Below are 26,805 nucleotides of genomic sequence, written 5' to 3'. Positions count from 1 at the left end.
GAGTCTCCCCTTTCAAAAGTGGAATTGGAAAGATAAGTCGTTGTTGTGTCTTTGATCTAACTTAAATTCGGGATGATAATCTGCTAATTGCTTTGTTTGCATGTGTTTGAGGATCTCTGCTTCCATGCGAGTTAGGCGCGGTAGTCTTCGTTATTTTGTTGAGCAGATTCAATTTGACCTTATCCTGCAAAGCTTTTGTGGTATTTCTATGGTGCTTTTCTTCGGTTTTTCCCTGTTGGAGTGATGCCAAAGCCCTCTTGATGTTCAGCTTTGTCCACCCGAGAGTTGTTTGAAGGTCTGGACAAGCTGGTGGCAAAGCCCTTTTATTTAATGTACTATTTTAATTTTTTATTTTATTCAATAATAACTTATTGATTTAATATTTATTTTAAACTCCATCAATTAATATGCAATCAAAAAAAGTATTGATTTAGAAAAATATTATTTGCCATTAAATAGCTGAAAATTTTCAGATATCATGCGATCAAAGAAATTCAAAATTGTTCATAAGATAGTCTTATAGACAAATATTCCCTAGTACTAATACTATAATATATAAACATATTTTAATAAATTAATTCAATTTTTTATCAAAATAAATGTATCAATAGTCAATAATATTGAAAGACTGAAGTTAACAGCTCATGTTATTTTATTAAATAAAAATATTTTTTGTTTTCTTAAAAAAGAAATTAATAGTTTAATTTAAATTATATTAACAATAACCACTACAAATAAAATAATAAACAGTGTCCTGGTCCTTAACTATTTTTTTTTTTTGGGGGTTACAAGTGTCCTGGTCCTTAATTAATTTCAATAGTTAGAGTAGATTTCGGATCACCACATGACCCTTTCCAACTTTGAACAAAACACAATTAACAAACCAACACCGAGAGCTGTCCCCTCTGTCGTGCCTGCATTTGAGTTTTCAACACCAAAAAGAGGCTATCAGACAAGGACCAATCTATCCACAGAGACAAATATTGTTACCTTTTTTGTCTTTTTTTTGTTCGGGGGAGGGTCAACAGTACTGGTTTTTGGTTCTTCTTTTCCTCCACTGTTGATGTCTTTGTCTGTACCAAGTCGAAGTTAATATGGCGTCAGATGGCAACAAGGGCAAGGAGGAAGCTAAAGACACGACCGGGACCCATCCTGAAGACAGTGATGATGATCGTGATGAGGCCATTCCATTGGGTCCACAGCGCACCCTGAAAGAACAGCTTGAAAAAGACGAGGTTTTGTTTGTTTTGTTCCTCACGCTGTCTTGTTATTATGTTCTGTTCCTGGATTCGTTATTTGTATCTGTAGGATGATGAGAGCTTAAGGAAATGGAAAGAACAGCTTCTCGGAGGTGTGGATATTAACAACATTGGAGGTACACACCAAACTAATGCATACAGGTTCAATCCAGTACCAATGCAGAATTATGAAGCAAATACTCGTATACGAAACAGAAACACTTGATCCAGAAGTGAAGTTCCTTAGCGTGTCGATCGTCTCGGCGGACAGGGCCGACATGGTTCTTCCGATTCCGGAAGACGGAAAGCCGCAGGGCTTATGGTTTACACTGAAAGAAGATAGTCAATATCGGTTGAAGTTCTCCTTCCAAGTAAGCAACAACATTGTATCGGGCCTCAGGTACACTAATACTGTATGGAAAACAGGTGTCAAGGGTAAGCCTTCTGTGTCTTAATTGATGAAAACAAAATTGGAACGCTTAAAAGTGTTCTTAAAAATGTATATTATTTTTGGTTCAGTTTATAGCACAAAAGATATGATTGGGACCTTTAGTCCTCAGCTAGAGCCTTATACACATGAAATGCCAGAAGAGACAGCCCCTTCTGGTTTTTTGGCTAGAGGATCATATACTGCAAAATCAAAGGTTTGTTCAACCAACTTCTATCTAGTCTGCAAAACACAAATCACCCAACTCGCAATTTTGGTCAAGTTCCCTTGAACCTTTTTTCTCATCAAATTAACCCCTAAACTTGATAAATCTAATCAAATTAGCCCCTAAACTTTTCTTTCAGTAAAATTGCCTCTAAATTTAGCAAGTTTGATCAATTTATCTCCTAAACTTTGAAAACGTAACACAAAATAATCTCTAAAATTAACACAATGATATTTGAAAATAGAGTTTAAAGACCTCCTCCTTACAATGATATTTGAAAATAGAGTTTAAAGACCTCCTCCTTTGTCGATAATATCACCACCTTAGTGGCCCGCATTGATGGAATATTAACACACACATATATTGTTAATCTTAAGGGTCATGTCACCTTTTCAAAATCCATGAGGTAATTTGTCCAAAGTTATTTAGTTCAGGGGCAATTTTAATTTGACCTAACTTGCAAAGGGGCCAATTTGATAAGAAAAAATTTTGGGGAACAACTTTGATTAAAGTTACCAAGTGCAGGGATGATTTGTGTTTTAAGTCTTTTTATTATCATCAACTTCGTCATTATATTCATAGTTTCTGCTTCATTGTTTAACTGGTATATGTATAAAATGGTATATGTGCCCATGAATTCATTCGTTTAACTTAAGCTTATATATCAAATAGGTCCCTCTAATTGTACTAAAAAGTTAAGTGAATCCCTAATTTGAATCATGGATCAAATATATTCTTATTTGAATAATCACAATTAAATAAGTGTTTAAACAATGAAAAAAATTACAGAAAATATGATCGTTATTTTTTTAAGTAAAGACTCGTTCGATCCATAATTTTTTTAAACAAGGACTCATTTGATAACGTTTTATATAAATACTTATTTGATCCATAATTTAAACTGGAGATCTAATTTTTAAGTACAATCAAAGGAAGCAATTCACAACTTTCGTTTCTGTTTTGTTTCAGTTTATTGATGATGACCAGAAGTGCCACTTGGAGATCAACTATACATTTGACATCCGCAAAGACTGGACTTAGAGCTCTACCACCCTTTCATTCACTCAATGTTCTTATCCTATTTTTTATATGTTTATTCGCTAAGAAAGCTTGTCCCCTTCGGACATTTTTCATCTGCTACTTCTTCATGCAACCAAGTGAAGTGAGAAACAATCTCTCTGCGAAAATATTTGCTATAATCTAAAGGCAGAGTTAGCGATTTTTAGGAACATATTTGGTTGAATTCTACATATTGTTCTTGTTCCATACTTGTCTTTGCGTCAATGATTTTGTCTTTCTTGTTGTGTTGGGCAAGTCTTTTGCTGCCGTTTCTTTTCCTTCTGATGAATACCGTTGGCGTTGTTATTTAGTCTCAGGAACTTGTTTGAATGTCCCCGACGAGATTTTTCTACGATGATGTTATTCAACCCATATTCATGTTTCTAACTACACTATACACACACACAAACATGTATGGTACTATATATAAAACATGAATCGGTTAACTCTAATTACCCAAACATATACGACGAGATGTTTCATGTAATAAAACATAAATTGATAAGTCAAGACAATCTAATAAAATATAAAACCCAAGTTAACTTATTTATTCTTTGCATGTTTGTATCTCAAATTATCCTTGATTAAAATGACTTTCAGAATCTCCCACGACAATCACTTGGTACGAATCAATATCCCTCATAAACATGTTAATACAAGAGCGAAATAAAGATTCTACAAAATTAGTATTAAAAATAATTTATTAATAATAATATAATTTTCTTGAAAAAATAATTCACTAATAACAATAAATTTTAATTTTTAAGATATCATACTAGGAATTATATAACTCCTTAATAAGAATGTTTGATAGGAGAATTTTTATTCTAATATTATCAATTTTGTACTTTTTCTTCAAGTTTACTTAATTTGAATATGAATCATCTGACAGGTTTATTTTGATAAACATATCTTTATACGTCTTGTTGTCTTATAAATAAATATAAACTCTTCCGTGACTAAAATTATCATTACGTTAAAAATCACATCAGTGAGTGTAATCGACACCCATAATCAAAATCTTTGTAAAAATAACTTTAAAACTAATTGTCGACTTATCAATTCCAAAATGGTATCCAAAACAAGAAATTCGAACCAAGACCTTACATTTTGTATGCATTAAACTTCAGATGAAATTAACTTTACTTGTGGCCAAAAATAATAATATTACTTTTATCATTTGTTATTATATTAAGTTCTAACTATAAAAGAATGTTTGTGAGAAATCCCTCTTTACATTTTAGCAAAATGCATGTGCAAATTGGGGGCATGTCCACTTTGAATAGGCGCTCTGATTTTATTTTTTTTATTAAGTTTATATAATATGATTAACTGGTTGGTAAATGCAATTATGCATAAGCTTTGAATCAATTTAAAAAATCGTATGATTGGGTATGATTAAAGCTTTGCATCTACGGTTATTATGACTAACGAATGAAAATTGAGGGAAGGAGCTGTCCATAATCAAACACGGATTGATTATAAGTTAATCCAAAGGATCTATCTAGTTTATTTTTTTAATAGTCAGTGGAGTGTTGTTCTCCTTTGAAGTATTGGGTTCGGACAATTGTGTTTAAAGAGTGTATGTGGATTGTTAATTAATTAAAAATATTCTGAACAAATACTACTTTATAAACATTCTAAATATTAATTAAAATTTTGAATGAAATCAAGATTGAATTACAAGTATACATTACAAAGTTGGCGGTTCAGTTATTACCTAAACTCAAATGAACAGTTGACATTCCACATAATTATGCAAACACATATTTTTACAATTAAAAATAATTATAAAACATAACAAAATTTTGTAATAACTAAAGACTTAATTATAAAAATAAGTGTAAAAATTATGGTTTTATTGACTTTACGTGTTTAAAATTTTATTTTTATTAAAATATATGTTTAACGTTTCATTTTGTTCTCATTTATAGGTCACCCATTTAAAAAGATTTGTCCAATAAATACGTGACACATGACCTTCGTTTATCATCTTCATTTCAATTTTCTAGGAAACGAAGACATGTAAAACTTAGTTTTGCAAAATAGATCCTTTTTTTTTATTAATCTAGTGTAACTATAAGGAGGAAATATATATTCAAACATAACTTTCAACCATTTGACAGCGAACGATCATACATTTAATATTTATGGTGTTCAAATCTTAGATCTAAGAAATAACAATAATTTTTTTACTACTAAAATCACTTGGTTTATGCAAATGATACTTTTATTAAAAATTTCATCCAATTTATCATTAACGATGTAGCATTTTTTAAAATAACATGAAAATTAGTGTTGATTAAGATTAATATTAGACAAATGGTCCTTTTATTAAATAGGGACCTTTAAACCACACACTTTTCTTTTATATATATTTTTACAGGTTTATACCATGTAAGTCAAACCCATATCTAGTTAAACACCTTTTCTACAAAGTGTAATTAATTGGTTATGTTTTTATCTTATATGATACAAATAAATATTGTTTTTAGTAAATAATCTTAGAAGAATGATAATTTAGTAGAAAACCTTAGGAATTGGTATATATGGATAAAACCAGCACAGATCGTAGACCCATCGACAAATTTACTTTATTTGTTTGTTTGTATTTTTATATAGGGTAAACTATACGGGTGACCACTCGACTATTTCACTCTTTCATTTTGACAACCAATGTTTCAATTTCATCAATAAGATCACCCATCTATCTAAATGCTTCAATCAAGTCACTGATCGTTAACTTTTAATGGTGAAGGTGACGTGGCTGTTAAAAACTAGAATAATTGCACATTTGGCCTTTAATATCTATACATTTTATCAATTTAATCCTAATTTTGTAATTAAATAAATTTAATCTCCAATTAACTTGGTTCAGTGGTTCAATCGTTTGTAGAGTGCTCCCATGTCCTTGGTTCAATAGTTTAATCTGGTAGTGACATGTGTCATTATCTAATTAGAGATTAGATTTAGTTAATTTAATTAAAATTGAGATTAATCTGATAAAATGTATAAATATTAAAGACCAAATGTATAATTATATCAGTTTTTTAATAGCCACATCACCTCCACCATTAAAAGTTAACGGTTAGTGACTTGATTGAAGCATTTAAATAGTTGGATTGTCTTATTGATGAAATCAAAACATTGATGGTTAAAATGAAAGGGAACAATAGTTGACTGGCAACCCGTGTAGTTTACCGTTTTATATATCTTAGAAGAAGAAGAAAATTTCTTTATATTCTCCCACTTTATTTCAATCTGTTACATTGGTACCCAAAGCACCAAACTCTCTCTCTGGATTCATCTAGTCAGGTTGGTTTCCTGCATTTGTCAGCTCTCATTGTAGTTTTCCTTTTGTTATAGTTCCATTTGATGTACATTGTGCGGCTGTGGTTTCTTCTTCCTTTCATTTTCTCCTTTTGGTTCTTGAGGAACTTACTAGGCTTTTATTTCTGGGAAACTTCTAGTATGAAGTACCCAGAAGAAGTAATGTTTAGTTCGAACCATTTGTAAATTCAAGGATTTCTTGGGGCATATGGTAAGTAGTAATTTGTTGAAGGAGTTCAAGAAAAAGAAAATGATCATATATAAATTCAGTTTATGGTTATCAATCTCAAAAGTTCAATGTTCATTATTTGATTTGTTAGATGAGCTAATCATGATCTGGTTTTTAATTACTTTACATTCCTGCAGAAGGTTGTAGATGTTGTTTTATTTATAATGCTTACTTGGTTTATACAGAAGATGGAGCCCTAGATTCTGATCTGGATTCTGACGGGGCTGTTCTTATGGAATTGCTTGTTGGTTTTTTATTGAGGTTTTCACCATTTAGCTGCAATATAATTGTGAAAGTTTGATTCTTGTAGGAATTTGGAGTGGCCACCGCTGAAGCAAAACCAAATTTCTTGAGGGGGGGGGGGGAAATGGAGTTTTCCAGGATTCTTATGATTGGTTCTTCTGTGTTGCTCTTATGCTCCTCCTTGGCATCTGGTCAAGCTGCTAGTCCTCCGGCTCCTGCCGCGATGAGCCCCAGTCTGACACTGGCACCAGCACCAGCTTATGTAAACCTCACTTATCTTCTTTCTGTGGCTGGTCCATTTCACACTTTCCTCAACTACCTTGAATCCACTAAAGTCATGGATACCTTCCAAAACCAAGCCAACAACACCGATCAAGGCATTACGATTTTCGTGCCAAAGGACAGTGCCTTCAAGGCCCTTAAGAAGCCTTCTTTATCCAATCTCAGTGACTACCAACTTAAGTCGCTCATTCTTTTCCATGCCCTGCCCAAATTCTACTCCCTTGCAGACTTCACTGACCTCAGCGCCAAGGGGCCAATTAGTACACTTGCTGGTGGCATGTACACTTTGAATTTCACAGACAATTCCGGCACTGTGCACCTCGATTCAGGATGGAGCAAAACAAAAGTCACCAGCGCCGTACACTCGACTGACCCTGTTGCAATATATCAAGTTGATAAGGTACTTCTTCCAGAGGCAATCTTCGGCACTGACATACCTCCAATGCCTGCTCCTGCCCCGGCCCCGGCCCCTGATATTAGCCCCGTTGCAGATGCTCCATCAGCAGACTCCAAGGGAACTGCTGCTTTACCTTCAACTTCATCATCCCATAGGATTATGAACTTGGGCATATGGAGTCAGCTGGTTTTGGCACTCGTAGGTGGGTGGCTTCTGTTCCTCTAAGACAGGGACTTCATTGAGTTTAATTTATGTTTGGAGGGGGAAGCATATCTGGTTTTCTCAAATTACTTTTGAATTTTTAAAACGATTTATTCATTTATTCGTTATTGAGATTGTGTTAAGAATGTGAGTTCTTGTGTTGCTGTTTCGATTCAAATGGCTGTTTGCCTGAATTATCATCCCTTGTAAGAACACTGAATAAACTTGCAAATTTTGAAGTTCTTAGTTGCTTACGTTCCCACCATTGCCATGCATCAAGAATTGTTTTTGCTGGTGCTAACTCTAGCATTAACAGCAATTCTTTCAAGTTTATGCACACAAGCTTTCTATCATTTTTCCAGGAAAATTTTAATTTGTTTCCCATACTCGTATTTGAATTCGTCTTATTGAAAACAAAAATAAAAAACCAAACAGCAGAGAACAATTTTGCATAATGGAAGAATGCAACGTGGTAAATACAGAAATGAGAGGTTAAAGATAAAGGATTCAAGATTTGAAGATATTTTTTATTCTGATGCCCTTTTTATTATAAAGGAGGAATACACTCATGCTGATGCAAAATTAAGATTTATTTTCTTACGGATATTAATAAAAATACAAATAAACACTCTAATATAATTAATCATCAGACTTAAGTCAAACGTTAGTTGAAGTAAAAAAAAAAAAAAAGCAAACGTTAGTGATCAAGTTTGTAAGATTTCAAAATATCTTTAAAATTTCAAAATATTTAAACAAACTCTTTATATTATTTTACTAAAACCCGTCATAAATCAACACAAATAAAAAGTACTACATATTTACCGTATGAAATAATAATTTTGTGTTTAAAATTATGAATAAAACGATGGATTAATCATTATTTGTTAGGAAGAAGTGGTACAAGGAAAGAAATATCACAATAATCATGCAAGCATGAGATCAATGGTGGATCCATCCATTTAGGGTAGATATGTGTTCACTTTAAATTTTAAATTTATTTCGATTAATTATATATTTTATTAATTATATTTATATATTTATTCTCAAATATATTTTTAAATCCGTGATCGTATGAGAAGCATATCACTCGGAAACTGGGAAGATCAACAGATGAAAAGTGGGTTCATCATAATCCCATGAGAAGTGGAATAATGTGACATTGCTGACAATTCCATCAGCTACCTACACCTCTACTGATTACACCTTTAATTTATGACCTTTTGAATTTAAAAAATCGCTGGATATTAATTTAAATAATGTCGATGAAAATCTATTATAAGAGTCGAGGCCTGCCCGATGAATGATCTTTTTAAAATCTACTTGTTCTAGATTTTTATATTCTATATACACTTGTTATCGAGAAAGGAGCATAGGAAAACCAATAGGGAGACGAAGAAATAATTTTCTAGATACCTACAGCTTAATTAATGTGCCTATTAACAGGACCCCAATATGGAAATTAAATGTACCTATGGCTATCAAACCTAGTTAATGACAATCTATAATAATTTACTTATTTCTATTATATTTTTTATAATTTATGTTCAAATTAAAAAAAAACTTTATTAGTAAAGAGGGACTGTTTATGTTAATTATGAATTAATTAAGAGGGTGGGTAAAGGAATTAATTAGCAGTGAAAGCGACGCCGCCGTTGATGAACTGTACCAACCAACCAATTACGTTATTAGGAGGAGCAGGCTTAAAATGGGCACTGTTTTACATTTTTAGAAACATAAACTAATTCATCCAATTTCGATTTCGTTAAACTAAAACAATGTTTTCTGCTAATTTATCCTATCTAATGTCAGAGAATAAATATCAGTTGGTACTGGAACATTTTCCTTTTTGTAGAGCATATATTTTTATATTTTGCAATCATATATGAATGCTGATGCTTAATATATTTAGAACAAAAGTTACATATTGCTTTAAATTCTGATCATAACGAAAATAATCAGGTAAAATTTGGATGAAAGAAAGGCAGGAAACAAACCCAGAAAACAGCGTGAAAGAAAGAAATGCCTGGCTTTCCCATGTACGCCGCTGAAATGAAACCCCAAATTTACGCCCGCCCTACAAGTGGCCGATGATGTTCATCCGTAGTACGTCGCCATAAGAGAAGAAAAAAAAACTTGAGAAACTCAGAAAGCATTCCAGAAATCACTATCAAAGAGATGACATTGTTATAGCACCCAGTCTCCAAGCGAGAACATCGTATTTCTTCCTCTTCTTCATAGCTTGTTGGGTTTCGTGCACAAACCGAGATTTGTAAGAAGGAAACAGAAGAAAGGGATTGATCGAATTGTCGAAAGAGAAATAATTTTTGTTGTCGAAGAGGACTTGACGCAAAAGAAGAAGATAAAATAAATGGGGTGAAAGGATAATAAGAGGGAGGAAGCTAGCTAAGAAAAAGGGAAGAAAGGTGTTCCCAAGAAGATGAAGAGCTAGCGTTTCCCGTTGTTGCTTTTCATCATTTTAAACGTCAAATATAATATATGTATGTTTATATATTGAGTGGGTGGTTCATGCCAGCTCATGCAAGTTTAAATGTGATTGTATAAAATAAATTTTGAATTTTATATATTTTTCATAAATTATTTTATAAAACTATGTATTTAATATTTTTTTTATCACATTAACTAATTCGAACCGATAAAAAATTAAAGTAAAAAATTATTTTAATAATTAAGATATGATATATTAAATCTTTTAAATAATATATAAGATTTATATTTTATACTGTATCAATAGTAATAAAAATATACACACGAAATTATATTAAATTAAAATTGATGATAAAAGAAAGAACAAGCATATTTAATTAAACCAAGTAAAGAAAACCCTGGGTCAAGTATAAGACAATAAGTTACTTTATGTTAATATGTATTTAATTAAACCAAGTAAAGAATTTAATATATTGTGATTATAAAATGATAATTATTTAAAAGATTTTTAACTATTTAATAATGAATATTTAAACAACTTTACAAATATTATATTCATATTTAGAACATTTAAAATTTACGGTTATCTTTGAATCGCAGCTAACCATATAATGTAAAATCAAACAGACAAGTCTACCTGCGGGCTGCGAATAAGCGTTTCCTTAACCCTATCAAAGAAATATAATAGTTTTAGTTTGAAGGTCCTTTAAATGACCCGGCCGACTTTGTTGGGTATGTTATTTATTTGTCAAAAACCATTTTTATATCTTATATTATTAAATTAAGGGTTCTCTCAAATCATATCATATTCCGATAATTTATTAATTTTATTGTACAATTGTCTTCATGAGACTGTAAGTGTTGAAATATATTATTTGCAGATATATTACATTAATTAATTACGAACCAATCAAATATAAACTCGTTATATATTTTTTTTCTCTTTTGGATATGTAAATTGCCAAACGTACTGTTTTAATTGGTTAATAATTTTGCATATAAAAAATTTGTATTAGACTTTAAAACATCACTATGGTAATCCACGGTAATTTTTCCCATAAAAAAACAAGTATGTAGTTACCTTTATTATTTAGTCGTACTGAATTTTAACTGGCTTGCCTTTTAATGAAGTTAATTTTTTTTACAAGTATATTATTGTCGTGTGTCAGCACAGAGATTAAAAAGTGAATTCTTTATTCAGTTGATTTAATTTTTAGAATCAAATATGTGGGCAAAATACAATCGATACAGTCACACCAACTGAGTTATAAATTAATGAAACTTGTAGACCATATTTCACCTACATCTTTATTTTATAAGGCGCAATGGTTGGGCAGTTAATTATTAAAGTTTGAAGTTCACCTGCACATATTTTTTTTGTAGATTTTAAAATTTAATATATGTATATGTATTACTGAAGAAATTTTAATCCGATTATGAAATTAAAAGTCAAATTTGATTAAAAAAAATTTACCTAAAAAAGATAAATTGGATAAATGTGCTCTACATAGGGAATTTGTTTATTTGATTTTTATTCTCAAAAATATTTTCATTCTTTTAATTTATAAATTCAAATTCAATTGTTAGTAACATTATATTTTTCATATTAAATTCAAGTTTATTATAACATTAGTTTTTTAATATAAGATTATTAAGTTGATATTTTTTATTTTAAAATATCACATCAATAGATTTAGCAAAATAATTTCAATTGTATATATTTGACTTTTTTCTAATAAAAAAACTTTTAGGTCTAAATTTAAAGGTTACAAAATTAAGAGGTTCGATTCATAAAAGTAAATATATCTCAAATATATAAAAGTTACAAAAACTTGAAATATATTTGAACTTTTTGAAAAACTCACAAATTATTTATCATTAAATAAGTAGTTTGTTAGCTCCCAAATTTAATGATACAAATCATTAACTACTATTAATAGTAACTCTATTTCGGTGCACAATAATTTGATATAACAATCTTGAGTTCTTGGTAAATAGTACATCAATTTTTTTACACATTTAATTTTATAAATTAAATTTCCTTGTTTAATAATCTTTTATTTTTTAAAACAATATTGGCTGTGAATCTTATTGCTAGTTTAAGAAGTGGGGTAGAACTCACCCTAAACTAATTAAAGTGGGGAATACAACATCGTCTAATGGTGGCGGTAAAGGACAATCATCGCCCTTTTATGGTGGCGCTGGAGATAATGGTCACGGTGGTGGTGGGGCAGATTTGATGCTTCAACCACGGTGGTCGACGGTGGGACATCGCCAATTTCTGAGATAAATCGAGATAAAAGTTAGAAAAGCAAAGAAGAAAAAAAAAACGATAATTTTAAAGTCTAGCCCAAATATTCGATGAATTATTTTAAATTTGGATCGAGTTTAATAATTATATAAGTTTTAGTGATTTAAATTATTATTATACCATGTTATATCACCATTTTTATTAAGTTAATGGTTAAAATTAACAGTTAAGTGACCAACATACGAAAAATGTAACTTTTGTTAAAAAGTACCTAAAGTATATTTTTGTATCTAAGTATCTAAAGTATTTTTTAATTAAAAAAAGTACTTAAACTTATCTTTTTGGTCAAAATAAGTACTTGAACTTATCTAATTATATCATCTTTTTCATTTAAGTATCTAAAGTATTTTTTTTGCTCAAAATAAGTACATAATTTTTTTTGCCAAAATGGATACTTAGAGTATTCAATTTCTTTCATCTAAGTACCTAAAGTGTTTTTCAATTAACGCCACATGTCATTTTCTTAAAACTTAGATAAAAAGATTAAATACTTTAGTTACATATTTTGACCAAAAAGATAACTTTAGGTACTTATTTTGATCAAAAAATACTTTAGGTACTTAAATGAAAAAGATGATATACTCTAGGTACTTATTTATGATATAAGCCTAAAAAAGAGAAATGACATGGATGATATATGGATTATGTGTCAATAAAAAATAGACCACGTCACCATAAATGACTGTCATGTTACCCTTTATTGTAAAATTTAACACCTAAATGACTAAAATAAAAGCAATTCAAAACTTTAGTGAGTAAACTTTAAAGACCAAAATAGGAATATGAGGAAAGCTGAATGGTGAAATTTATAATTTATCCTTTAATTTATCGGGTCACCCGAATTGTTTCTATTGGGCTACAAATTTGGCCTTTTGAATTTGGAGCACCGTAATGGGCTTTTCCCAAATCTGGTCCATCACATATTTTACGAAGGGGTGCGTTACGGAAACGCAGCGTTTTCCCTCATCCCCACTAGAACCTCACTTTCCAAACCCAAGCCAACTCCCTCAAGACCTCCTGCCATTTATCCAAGATAAGCCGTGCCATAGATGAAGAAGAGTACCGCAAAGCCAGAGCTGCTGTCACCAGGAAGGGTATTGAAGTTGAAGGCTGCTTCATTGAAGGACTCTCTATTGGTGGCCATTAAACGGACCTGTGTCATAGTCCCTGAATTGAAGTCTGCTTTTGACATTGGGAGGTGCCCTTCTCGTGCTATTCATCAGAATTTCGTTTTCATCACTCATGCACAACTTGACCACATTTTAAGTTCCATGATTTCGCCAAAAGATGATGTTTTCAGCCATGGTTCGAAAATCGTGTACATTATTCAGTTGTTTTGGTTTGTTCAACTTCAAACACTAAGTTCTGGGTATTACTATACTCTCATATGGCGTTTACTGTCTCAGGGTGGGCTTCCAATGTATGTAGCTAGCCGTGGCTTGTACAACTTAAAGCCTCCGACAGTATTTGTACCTCCATGTATTAAAGAAGATGTGGAGACGCTGTTGGATATTCACAGGACAATGGGAAAAGTGGAACTCAACCTTGACCTGGTCCCGCTTGATGTTGGTATCTTGGTTTCATCACAAGTTTCTTTGTGTTTTCATGTTTTGTTTTCCCTTTAAGATGACTTTACTAGGCTTTTTCAGGTGAAACTTATGGACTGCGGAATGACATTGTCGTCCGACCATTTAGAACTCATCATGTTATACCAGGCATGCCTTATCAATATTTCTTCTAAGTATGTTAATTTTATATAGAATAGAAAATATAGACTATGAGTTTTGAGTGGGATGTGCAAGAAAATATGACTAGTTTCTGCCCTTGGTAAATACATTATTGAGGTTGAAACATGGATGCAGATGAAATTTTTGTTTAAGTTATTTAAATTTGGATATTTTACAATCTAAAGTATGAATTTGTGTTTTTCTTTTCTTTTCAGGGTTATGTCATATAATCTGTTAGGAAAAAGCTGAAGAAGCAGTATATTCATCTGAAAGGGAAACAGAATGAGAAATTGAAGAAGTCTGGTGTTGTGGTCTGTAACTTCAGGGAAACAAAGTGGTCAGATTCCTTAGTTTTTTTTTTTTTGGATAAGTTGAATTTTATTTATCCAAGTAAAAGTACATCAAACAACACTCATCCCAAAACAAGGAGTATAAACACCAATATACAACAAAACAAAGTTAGTCTATACTCCAAGAAGTACAAACTCTAGAATTTACATAATCAAGTCTATTAATATTTTTATCTTTAAGTTTGATCCACACATGCTCCTTAATAGACTTGAGAAGATGATCGGCTGGTCTTGTTCCTTTGTTGAAGATTCTTCTGTTTCGTTCTTCCCATATGAAGTAAATAAAGGCTGTCCAAGCAATCCTCAATATGATGGAAAGCAAAGAATTTCCCTTCCATTTATGTGCAGCCCACTCAATTTGAGATTCCCAATTCCTGTGAGCATTTCTTATGCTTGAAAGCATCATAATAGAGTTCCAAAGAGAAGAAGCATAAGAACATTCAATAAAAAGATGATTTCGGGATTCATTTATCTCATTACACAGAACACATATTATGTCAGAAGTAATGCCCATCCTAAAGAGTCTGTCACGAGTTGGAAGACGATCCAGAATAGCCATCCAAGTGATCATGCTGAATTTAGGAATATGATGAGGAAACCAAATCACTTTGTGCTAGTAAACCTTTTCTCTTGGAACTCTGATATCTTCCCAGATGTCTTTAGTACTCGAGATTCCAGCAGCAATCGCTGAGGTAGTATCATTCCTGAGTTTTAAAAGTTTTCTGATGGTCCAACTATAGGAAGTGGTAGCACTTATGTCACTTATAGCATTATTTTTAAAAACATAGCAGTAAATCCAAGCTACCCATAAAGATCCCTGTCCAGCCAGAATTTTTCTGATAAGTTGAATCATACAGGCTTTATTCCAAGAGCGAATGTCCTTCAAGCCGAGTCCTCCTTCAGATTTGGGGCAACAAATTCGATCTCAGCTAATCCTAGCACCTTTGGCAGCAGTATCATTACCTTTCCAAAGGAATCTAGAGCAAAGCTGTTCAAGTCTATTGATAACCTTCTGAGGAAAGATAAATTGTCTATTCCAGAAGTTAATAACACTATGTAAAACAGTTTTAATAAGCTCTAGACGCCCAACATAACTTAAATTTTTTCCAGACCATTGATGAAGTCTTTGTTTAATATTATCAAAGAGAGGATGACAATCTTTTTCAGTTATTTTCCTAGTGACCAGAGGAACACCAAGATACCTTACCGGAAGAAAGCCTTGTTTGAAACCAGTGGCGGATTTAATGGAATCAAGAATTCTGCTCGAAATACCAGCAGCAAAAAATTCAGTTTTGCTAACATTTAAGTTCAGACCAGATAGAACATAGAAATGATTGAGGATACTGATAACCCCCATAATAGAATCAAGGTTTCCTTTACAAAAGATTAAGAGGTCGTCAGCGAAAGCTAAATGGGTGATACCCAATTTTTTGCACTTAGGGTGATATCCATAAATACCTATGGCAGCAGCAAGGTTGAGAAAATTAGAAAGAATATTCATAGCAATCACAAAAAGTGTTGGTGATAGGGGATCAACTTGTCTAATACCTCTCTGTCCTTTAAAGTACCCTATGAGGCTACCATTGAAGGCTATGGAGTATCTAGCTTCTTTGAAACATGTTTCAATCCAACCTATGAAAATATAAGGTAACCCTATGGCTTTAAGAATAGAGGAAATGAAATCCCAATTGAGGGAGTCAAAGGCTTTTTGTAAGTCAATTTTGATAGCACATCGAGGAGAAATATTTTTCCTTCCATAACCTTTTACCAATTCTTGGGCAAGAAGAGTGTTATCAATAATGGATCTACCTCTCACAAAAGCAGTTTGGTTGAGTGAAACAAGGTCAGGCAGCAGCTGGATTCCTTAGTTTTAGGCTTTTATTTGACTTAAAAGCCTTCCTTGGAAGATAACAGACACTGTATCGTCTCCAGAGGTGACTTTTACGGAGGATACTTGATCCACATAATGCCGATGCCTTGAGGGCCAAAGTTCTTATAACTGAGGTATAGACTGAAAGTATTTTTCGCTACTTCTGTGGTAATATTGTCTTTTTATGTTGCGACAAATAGTGTAATCTATGATCTAACTTAAGGTTAAGGACAAAGCACAATTGGATGATATGATGAGACAAGTACAATGCTTCATGAAATCCATGATTAAGTCGTTATAGGATCCGTCGTTCATGCGTGTCACTTGCCAATAAGACATGTCTTCTCTTTCCCTTCTTGCAAGTTATAGCAGGCGTGAGCTTAGCTGTAAACTCAAACAGAAGACCTGAACTATTCTATACCTGCAGTTTGGGAATTATTTTCTTGCTTTGTCTAATATATAACTGCACAGAAATGATTCCATTAGTACAAGTGAGTTTCCATGACTATGAATCTTAACCTTTATAATAGCGGAGCATAAGTTTTCAAGTATATGCACTGATTTTCGGATTTCGATTTTGCTTCATATAGAGCTTTTCCACCCCCTCTTTGGACCATCATTTGCAACTTTCTGTAATTTGTAATATTCATGTTGCTGATGTGAAAATATATTTTGCAGGCAACGTTCCTTGATGAAGGTTATAGCATTGATCATGCAAGACAACATGGTCATACTCATTTTTCCGAGGTATGTTTGATCTTTTATCGTCCCATTGTATTGTTACAGCATTGTTAATGACTTTTAACGTTATCCGATACAAAATTTTAGATCATTGAACATGCTCAGTGGATCAGGAATAAGGTTGTCTTGTTAACTCATTCTCTTCCCGCTACAGCATAGAGATAAACATTTAATCGAATTACTCGTCTTTGTTAACATGCACGAGGAACACAACAACTGTAAGTCATATGATATTCCATTCTTTACGTTTTGCAGGAAATTCGTCAAGCTGTTTCAAAGTTGCAGCCTAAAGTGTCAGCAAAGGTGATTCTTCCAACAGAGGGTTTCAAATCAGGGTGCACATGGTCGTCTTGTCAGGTGATTCCTTTTTGTAATATATCATTTTACAGAAATATCTATTCACGTTGTCTATTAGTCTTGAATTTTTGTGGGTTTGTTTACGTATTAATTAATGTGGGATATAATATGAAGTTCAATCACTTGGTTCATAATCAATATAATCATTATGAAATATGATCTCAAGTGAGCTCATTTATGCAACTACGGACAGATCACAAGTCAATTTCTGCTTACTGAATGTTAAGATTAAACGTCAGCCATTATCAGCATTCGGTTGTAAAATGAAGCTTTTACAGCTAAATTCAAGGACGGATATAAAAACTCATATCAAGGGCGTAAACTTCGAAAGTTAGATTTATAACTTTAAAGGTGCGAAATTAGGTCATTAATAGAAAATACAAATAAGACATGCCAATTAACCTAAAAATTCCCTTAGTTGAACAATATTACAAAATTTCCAGCTAAATTCAAGGACGGATAAAAAATTTATATCAAAGGCGTAAACTTCAAAAGTTAGATTTAAAATTTTAAAGGTGCAAAATTATACCATTAATAGAAAATACAAATAAGACATGCCTATATTCAAGGACGGATATAAAAATTTATATCAAGGGCGTAAACTTCGAAAGTTAGATTTAAAATTTTAAAGGCACAGAATTAGATCATTAATAGAAAATACAAATAAGACATGCCAATTAACCTAAAAACTCCCTTAGTTGAACAATATTCCAAATTGTCACCGAAACTGAGGTTCACTCCATCTCATCGAATGGTTGATTATGCTAAATTGTATGTTTAAGCATGTTGATGAAGCCATGCAACAAGAAGTAATATTCCGCTAAATAGTAGAATCAAAGTTGGAACAATAGCTAGAAAAATTTGCCCTCATAGTTTAGGAGAGAGAATATCCACATAATATTAAAATATGCTGACAAAAAGAAGGTAAAATACCCATTGTATTAAAAAAATAATAAGGTAAAAATTGCCCTTGTACTTGTACAAGATTTGACCAGGGGGAAAAAATCCTTGCTTCTTTACCTTATGGATCCTCAAGTGAGCTCATTTATGCAACTAAAAACAGAAGATCACGAGTTAATTTCTCCCTATAGAATTTTTAGACAAACTTCAGCCATTACCAACACATGGTTGTGAAATGAAGCTGGAAAAGCTTCTCTCCAAGTTTCTTGCCAAATCTTCTCTGCCAGATTTCTGGAGATGCTTCAAGATTTTCATATACACTGAAAAGTTTGGTTTTAGACCCTTTTCTATCATCTCCGAAAGCACAATTTGTGCGGTAACCGGTTCTCCCCTTTTTCTGTGAAGGTTCGCCAACAAACTGTAAATCACATTGCTTGCAGCCTTATACTTATCACTACTAACAGCCACATACTGGCGTGCCTCCTCATACTGCTTTAATTTGAAGTAACCCTTGATAAAGGCAGCATGTGTGGTCGGCCGAGGATCAATGCCCTTTGATTCCATTTTATCAAGCCACTCCAATGCCGTATCTAATTTCCCATGGCTGCAGAAATGACAAATGAATATCTCAAACGTTAATGCATCAGGAGGACAGCCCCTTTCCAGCATGAGTTCAAGCAGCTGATCAGCCTCGTCAGTTCTATCATTCTTGCATAAACAACTGAGTATATAGTTAAAAGTCTGGGAATTCAGTTGACAGCCCATTTTGATCATCTCATCAAGTATGCGCCTTGCTTCTTTGAAATGACCTATACGACACCGTCCTCGAATCAAAATACTGTAATTCGACAACCTTTTCTTTGTATTTGCAATCGCATATTCAGCCATTTCAAAGGATCCTAGAAAACACAACATCTCTATCAAAGCATGAATACCAGAAACACCACATGACCCACCTATTTTATTCAACACTTCGATCACTTTGCATATAGAGTTCCTCGTTGCAGCTTTACTAGAAATCTCAACACGTAAATAACCAAAAGCCTTTTGATTCAGACATATATCATGTAACCTAAAGTCGTTCAAAAGATTAAATATCGAGTCAAAATCACCTAATCTCCCACAATTATCTATAACCAAACTACAAATATCAGAGCTATGATGAAACGCAAGATGGGAGTGTCGAATCCAATCAAAGAAACGCAATGCAGAAACTTTCTGGTAAGTTAAAGTTTGAAAAATGGCGTTCAACGATACCTCGGAAAGACGTACATTCATGGCATCCAACTTGGATTCTAAATCGTTATCGCCCCTTCTAATCAAATTGGTAATCTCTGAAATTTGCTTTCGACTCACAGTAACCCTTGAAGAAGAAGCAGAGAAACTACGAAACCACCAAAAATCGGATCTATTGAAAAATCGAGAAGATGGGTATGGCGTAGAAGAAAACGAGGAAGACCCAGATGAGGAGATGGCGAAAGTAGTCGAAGAGTAGGAAGAAGAAACGGTGTGACGTTGATGGGAAGTGAGAATTGGGGTTTGGAGAGTGGAAGAGGGCGATTTGGAGGAAAGAGCAAAGAGCCTGAGATTGAGATGTTTTCGGGAGAGACGATACATCTCCATTTCGTTAGAGCAATAATTTCAGGGTTTTATGGGAGGTACCGGAGAAGAAACCCTAAAAGCCTAAAGCAAAGCAACCATTGTGTTGCCTGCATCGATGTCTTTTTTTTTTCAAGAACTGTGAGCTAGGGTTTTATCTGATAATTTTACAACATAATTTGATGATTTTACGGTTGTACAAGAATACCACTTTATAAAGGTAAATTACATATTTAATATTTAAACTATCAATTTTCATTTGATTTAGTATTTAAACTTTTATTTTTCAAAATCATACATAACATTTAGTTTTTATTTTATTTAGTACTCCGTCGATAAAAATTTGACGGACGAGCTAGCTGACAGTCGCTCCTCAATCGTTGTTCGTCAAATCCTTCGATCGATGAAGCCCAAAATTTTTAGTCTATATCTTTTTGACCCTTTGAACGCAATTCCGACATTCATTTCACCAAAGAATGCCTCAATCTCCTTAAATCGACAATAGACTTTATGATTTCTTCATCATCTGATCTCTATGGTCCATCGTCCGATAGGCTTGAAACTAGACAATGTTGGCCAACTCGTCATTCTCTCGTGGTCTACCGTTCGGATTGGTCGTCTATCCAACGGAGCTATGCCACGTTATCCCGTCCATTAAGTTTTTAACGGTGGGATACTAAAATGAACAAAAATTAAATATTAAGTATAGTTTTGGAAAAAATGAAAGTTTAAGTATTAAAACGGATCAAAACTAATAATTTATGTTAAACACTTAGTTTATCCTATTTTTTAAAATGGTTTTGATAAATGTATAATTCTTTTTATGTTTAAATAAAATATTAATTTTTTTAAAATATTGTCAATAAAATATTGTACTATATTAAAAGAGAGGAAAGACCAATCAAATATGACACATCTTAATTTAGGGTAAATTCCACCGTTTTCATTGAACTATATTCTCTTTCTTATTTTTCTTATCTAACTTCTAATTTACTTAATTTGCTCACTAAACTTTTCAAAGTAAATCATTTTGCTCACTCGGTCGTTAACTATTTAATAGCGTTATGACATGACAAAAAAAATGACATAAGCATTAAACCGATGTCGTTTCAAATCCATTATAAAATCTTTTTTCTTCTTTATTTCTTTATTTTTTTCCCTTTTTCTTTTCCCTCATTTTCTCTAACTTTGCAACTGGTTGCCGTCACCGACCACCACACCATTTTCATTCTAGCTACCGTCCATCGTCGTTGATGGTGGTCGTTTGGTCCCAAATTTCATGGGTCGGTACATCTCAACCCCTGAGTCCGAATCTGATGGTTGTTTAACCGTAAAATGTCTCCAAACCATGATTTTGGACTGAAACGCTTCGATTTTCTTACTTTTAATTTCAAATTTGTGGACTTCGAAGCAAATTCTGACAAAATATAGGTTAGATTCGGACTCATGGTGTCGAGGTGAAGCAACCCACAAAATTTGAGACCGAACGATCACCATCTACTGCGATCGACGATGATCGATAGTGACATCCAACCACCTTTAATTTTTTACTTTCTCAATTATTTTATATTAAAAAATAATAAAAAATGACATATCATTAAAACATTGAAGAGATAACAGGGAAGTGAGTAAAATAATTCAATATGTAAAGTTCAATGAGTAAATTAGAAAAATCAGAAGTTGGGTGAGGGAAATAGGAGAGATAGTATAGTTCAATGAGGAACGGTGTAATTTACCTCTTAATTTATATAAAATTTTATAAACATGAATTCAACTCTTTCGGTGTTTAAAGTGAGTGTTGTTCCACTTAGAATTTTTAGATTTGAGTAGTTATGTGTGCACTATGCAAGATGTATATTGCCAATGACTAAAAAAATAATATGAATATATATTATTTTGTAATCACCTCAAACTATTTTTTTTTTAAATCTTATTAACATAATTAAGAAAACTCATAAATATACAAATTAAAAGGGTAAATAACATTTGTGGTTTCTTTATTTTCGGTGTATTTGATTTTGGTCATCGATTTTGAAAAGGTTTCGTTTCAATAACTTATGTTATCAGTTCATTATATTTTGATCATTGAACTGTTAATCTTTATTATTCCGATGACATGATCTATTAGTTAAAAAAGGTTAAATTTTAATTGAATTATCTAATGTTAGATATAATAATTATTATATCTTCTTGATTTATCCAAACTATTTTAGCCATTTCGTTCCTTTATCGTTACTGATTGGAGAGGATCAAGGACGATTGCTCTAATGTTCTTCTTCCAATTCTTCTTGGTCCGTCGGAGTGTCGATGACGACAACAACAACAACAGCTCAAGAAGCACCTCCAGGAACAATGTCAAATTAAGAGAGTTTTGTAGGGACACTTGATCGGAAAAGCCATTTTCTACACACTATTAATTGTTATCTCACATTGATTAAATCAATGTTCACATCATTCCCAGAACATATATATAAGAATTATTAAACTCATTTTTATTTTAAATCTTACTGTTTAAATTTTATATGGAACGTACACAATTATAAATCATATATCAAATTTATTTTAGCAATTTATATGCTCTCATACCTTAAATTAATATAAGTTTAAATCCTCACTTCCAATTTTACTTGTTTTCCTACCATTAAATATAATATGAGATGTTGTCTTTCGTCGGATTCTGTTTCTTTGTTTATGGATATGTTATCAAACTCTTTACATTGGCAAGGTTCTTGGCTGATTTTGGTTTGCTTTGGTGAGACTCAAGAATTGCTTGAGTTTGGTGAGTGGTTGTCAGGGGCTGTGGAGGTTGAAGGGTCTGGTCTTGAGGTTTTATCGGGGTTTAAGAGGAGCTGGAGTAGTTTGATAAATAGTTTTTTAGTGTTAGGATTTTAGTAGGCTGTTTTGCTGTGGTACAAGGTTTATTGGTTGATATGTTGCTTTCTGGTGGATTTCTTCATCTCACCGTTTTCTGTTTGGTGGGTGTGGTTGTATAGGGGCCTGTGTTATGATGGGTGGTGTCGTTCTTGTGCTTTGGTGATCTGCCATTTTGAATGTGTGTTGTTTCTGCAGCTGTTTTGTGGTTGCTTTTGTAAGTTAAATGTTCCCTGGTGTTGCTTATTAATGTTGTCCTCTGTCCGCTCCGGTGTTTGCGTAATGCATTGTGTGATCATTGTTACCACTCCGGCCGGTGGTGGAGCGACAGATACATCATAAGTCGGTGATGCATTGTTTTCTAGGTTGCAGGAGAGTTCTGCCGCATGGTGTTCCTGTTGTGGTGAGTGAGGGAAATAAGAGAGATAGTATAGTTCAATGAGGAACGGTGTAATTACCTCTTAATTTATATAAAATTTTATAAACATTAATTCAATTCTTTCGATGTTTAAAGTGAGTGTTGTTCCACTTAAAATTTTTAGATTTGAGTAGTTATGTGTGCACTATGCAAGATGTATATTGTCAATGACTAAAAAAATAATATGAATATATATTATTTTGTAATCACCTCAAACTATTTTTTTTAAAAAAATCTTATTAACATAATTAAGAAAACTCATAAATATACAAATTAAAAGGGTAAATAACATTTGTGGTTTCTTTATTTTCGGTGTATTTGATTTTGGTCATCGATTTTGAAAAGGTTTCGTTTCAATAACTTATGTTATCAGTTCATTATATTTTGATCATTGAACTGTTAATCTTTATTATTCCGATGACATGATCTATTAGTTAAAAAAGGTTAAATTTTAATTGAATTATCTAATGTTAGATATAATAATTATTATATCTTCTTGATTTATCCAAACTATTTTAGCCATTTCGTTCCTTTATCGTTACTGATTGGAGAGGATCAAGGACGATTGCTCTAATGTTCTTCTTCCAATTCTTCTTGGTCCGTCGGAGTGTCGATGACGACAACAACAACAACAGCTCAAGAAGCACCTCCAGGAACAATGTCAAATTAAGAGAGTTTTGTAGGGACACTTGATCGGAAAAGCCATTTTCTACACACTATTAATTGTTATCTCACATTGATTAAATCAATGTTCACATCATTCCCAGAACATATATATAAGAATTATTAAACTCATTTTTATTTTAAATCTTACTGTTTAAATTTTATATGGAACGTACACAATTATAAATCATATATCAAATTTATTTTAGCAATTTATATGCTCTCATACCTTAAATTAATATAAGTTTAAATCCTCACTTCCAATTTTACTTGTTTTCCTACCATTAAATATAATATGAGATGTTGTCTTTCGTCAGATTCTGTTTCTTTGTTTATGGATATGTTATCAAACTCTTTACATTGGCAAGGTTCTTGGCTGATTTTGGTTTGCTTTGGTGAGACTCAAGAATTGCTTGAGTTTGGTGAGTGGTTGTCAGGGGCTGTGGAGGTTGAAGGGTCTGGTCTTGAGGTTTTATCGGGGTTTAAGAGGAGCTGGAGTAGTTTGATAAATAGTTTTTTAGTGTTAGGATTTTAGTAGGCTGTTTTGCTGTGGTACAAGGTTTATTGGTTGATATGTTGCTTTCTGGTGGATTTCTTCATCTCACCGTTTTCTGTTTGGTGGGTGTGGTTGTATAGGGGCCTGTGTTATGATGGGTGGTGTCGTTCTTGTGCTTTGGTGATCTGCCATTTTGAATGTGTGTTGTTTCTGCAGCTGTTTTGTGGTTGCTTTTGTAAGTTAAATGTTCCCTGGTGTTGCTTATTAATGTTGTCCTCTGTCCGCTCCGGTGTTTGCGTAATGCATTGTGTGATCATTGTTACCACTCCGGCCGGTGGTGGAGCGACAGATACATCATAAGTCGGTGATGCATTGTTTTCTAGGTTGCAGGAGAGTTCTGCCGCATGGTGTTCCTGTTGTGGTGAGTGAGGGAAATAAGAGAGATAGTATAGTTCAATGAGGAACGGTGTAATTACCTCTTAATTTATATAAAATTTTATAAACATTAATTCAATTCTTTCGATGTTTAAAGTGAGTGTTGTTCCACTTAGAATTTTTAGATTTGAGTAGTTATGTGTGCACTATGCAAGATGTATATTGTCAATGACTAAAAAAATAATATGAATATATATTATTTTGTAATCACCTCAAACTATTTTTTTTAAAAAAAATCTTATTAACATAATTAAGAAAACTCATAAATATACAAATTAAAAGGGTAAATAACATTTGTGGTTTCTTTATTTTCGGTGTATTTGATTTTGGTCATCGATTTTGAAAAGGTTTCGTTTCAATAACTTATGTTATCAGTTCATTATATTTTGATCATTGAACTGTTAATCTTTATTATTCCGATGACATGATCTATTAGTTAAAAAAGGTTAAATTTTAATTGAATTATCTAATGTTAGATATAATAATTATTATATCTTCTTGATTTATCCAAACTATTTTAGCCATTTCGTTCCTTTATCGTTACTGATTGGAGAGGATCAAGGACGATTGCTCTAATGTTCTTCTTCCAATTCTTCTTGGTCCGTCGGAGTGTCGATGACGACAACAACAACAACAGCTCAAGAAGCACCTCCAGGAACAATGTCAAATTAAGAGAGTTTTGTAGGGACGCTTGATCGGAAAAGCCATTTTCTACACACTATTAATTGTTATCTCACATTGATTAAATCAATGTTCACATCATTCCCAGAACATATATATAAGAATTATTAAACTCATTTTTATTTTAAATCTTACTGTTTAAATTTTATATGGAACGTACACAATTATAAATCATATATCAAATTTATTTTAGCAATTTATATGCTCTCATACCTTAAATTAATATAAGTTTAAATCCTCACTTCCAATTTTACTTGTTTTCCTACCATTAAATATATGAGATGTTGTCTTTCGTCGGATTCTGTTTCTTTGTTTATGGATATGTTATCAAACTCTTTACATTGGCAAGGTTCTTGGCTGATTTTGGTTTGCTTTGGTGAGACTCAAGAATTGCTTGAGTTTGGTGAGTGGTTGTCAGGGGCTGTGCAGGTTGAAGGGTCTGGTCTTGAGGTTTTATCGGGGTTTAAGAGGAGCTGGAGTAGTTTGATAAATAGTTTTTTAGTGTTAGGATTTTAGTAGGCTGTTTTGCTGTGGTACAAGGTTTATTGGTTGATATGTTGCTTTCTGGTGGATTTCTTCATCTCACCGTTTTCTGTTTGGTGGGTGCGGTTGTATAGGGGCCTGCGTTATGATGGGTGGTGTCGTTCTTGTGCTTTGGTGATCTGCCATTTTGAATGTGTGTTGTTTCTGCAGCTGTTTTGTGGTTGCTTTTGCAAGTTATATGTTCCATGGTGTTGCTTATTAATGTTGTCCTCTGTCCGCTCCGATGTTTGCGTAATGCATTGTGTGATCATTGTTACCACTCCGGCCGGTGGTGGAGCGACAGATACATCATAAGTCGGTGATGCGTTGTTTTCTAGGTTACAGGAGAGTTCTGCCGCATGGTGTTCCTGTTGTGGAAATGAGGTGGCTAGGTAATAGTTTAGTCGCTGTGCCCATATTGTCGTTTGATGGGCTGACGGGTGTTGCGGATTTGAGTGGAGCTTGCTGTTAGGCGACAAATTTGCAGAGTGTTCCTATATGCAAGTTTCTGTTATCGATGAGAATTTTTTTCTTCTTTGCCAGATGTGTTGGGATAACTGGATATTCAAAATTTGCTGGAGATTTACCTTGTGTCTGTTGGTAATGCTCAATCCCACATAGAGTTGGAAATACTAGTGGGAATGGTATTTAAGGTTCACATTCTCCATTCCCTTGTTGAGTGATAGATAACAAGGCATGGTAATATGTGTCTTTGACACATCCTCACGAATACTATCTTTTTAGAGAAAATTCATAAGGAATTTTTCTCCGAAAGATTAAATAATAA

At 32.8% G+C, this 26,805-nt stretch overlaps 3 protein-coding genes and 1 pseudogene across 3 annotated transcripts; 3 read left to right on the top strand and 1 right to left on the bottom strand.

The window, feature by feature from the left end:
- Positions 1 to 892: 892 nt before the first annotated feature.
- Positions 893 to 3,071, top strand: LOC120114016 (rho GDP-dissociation inhibitor 1-like). The gene is made up of 6 exons (XM_039135050.1): positions 893 to 1,235; positions 1,309 to 1,375; positions 1,455 to 1,673; positions 1,758 to 1,882; positions 2,861 to 2,942; positions 3,003 to 3,071. The coding sequence occupies exons 1-5, from the start codon at positions 1,095 to 1,097 to the stop codon at positions 2,930 to 2,932; spliced, it is 624 nt and encodes a 207-aa protein (XP_038990981.1). The 5' UTR covers positions 893 to 1,094; the 3' UTR covers positions 2,933 to 2,942; positions 3,003 to 3,071.
- Positions 3,072 to 6,849: 3,778 nt separating this feature from the next.
- LOC120114044 (fasciclin-like arabinogalactan protein 7) lies at positions 6,850 to 7,892 on the top strand. The gene is made up of 2 exons (XM_039135078.1): positions 6,850 to 7,670; positions 7,706 to 7,892. Exon 1 carries the CDS (start codon positions 6,877 to 6,879, stop codon positions 7,654 to 7,656), a length of 780 nt encoding a protein of 259 aa, XP_038991009.1. The 5' UTR covers positions 6,850 to 6,876; the 3' UTR covers positions 7,657 to 7,670; positions 7,706 to 7,892.
- Positions 7,893 to 13,170: 5,278 nt separating this feature from the next.
- Positions 13,171 to 17,659, top strand: LOC120113995 (annotated as a pseudogene).
- Positions 17,660 to 18,540: 881 nt separating this feature from the next.
- Positions 18,541 to 19,956, bottom strand: LOC120113994 (pentatricopeptide repeat-containing protein At5g01110-like). The gene has a single exon (XM_039135036.1). The coding sequence runs from the start codon at positions 19,954 to 19,956 to the stop codon at positions 18,541 to 18,543; it is 1,416 nt and encodes a 471-aa protein (XP_038990967.1).
- Between the last annotated feature and the right edge of the window lie 6,849 nt (positions 19,957 to 26,805).

Source organism: Hibiscus syriacus, unplaced genomic scaffold, assembly GCF_006381635.1.
Source record: "Hibiscus syriacus cultivar Baekdansim isolate YM2019G1 unplaced genomic scaffold, ASM638163v2 tig00110216_pilon, whole genome shotgun sequence".
NCBI lineage: Eukaryota > Viridiplantae > Streptophyta > Magnoliopsida > Malvales > Malvaceae > Hibiscus > Hibiscus syriacus.
This window is presented reverse-complemented; position numbering and strand designations above follow the sequence as displayed.

Coding starts and splice junctions, on each gene's coding strand:
- LOC120114016 (XM_039135050.1), top strand. CDS start 1,095: ATGGCGTCAGATGGCAACAAGGGCAAGGAGGAAGCTAAAGACACGACC. Junction 1,376..1,454: donor GGATATTAACAACATTGGAG/GTACACACCAAA, acceptor TATACGAAACAG/AAACACTTGATCCAGAAGTG. Junction 1,883..2,860: donor CATATACTGCAAAATCAAAG/GTTTGTTCAACC, acceptor GTTTTGTTTCAG/TTTATTGATGATGACCAGAA.
- LOC120114044 (XM_039135078.1), top strand. CDS start 6,877: ATGGAGTTTTCCAGGATTCTTATGATTGGTTCTTCTGTGTTGCTCTTA.
- LOC120113994 (XM_039135036.1), bottom strand. CDS start 19,956: ATGGAGATGTATCGTCTCTCCCGAAAACATCTCAATCTCAGGCTCTTT.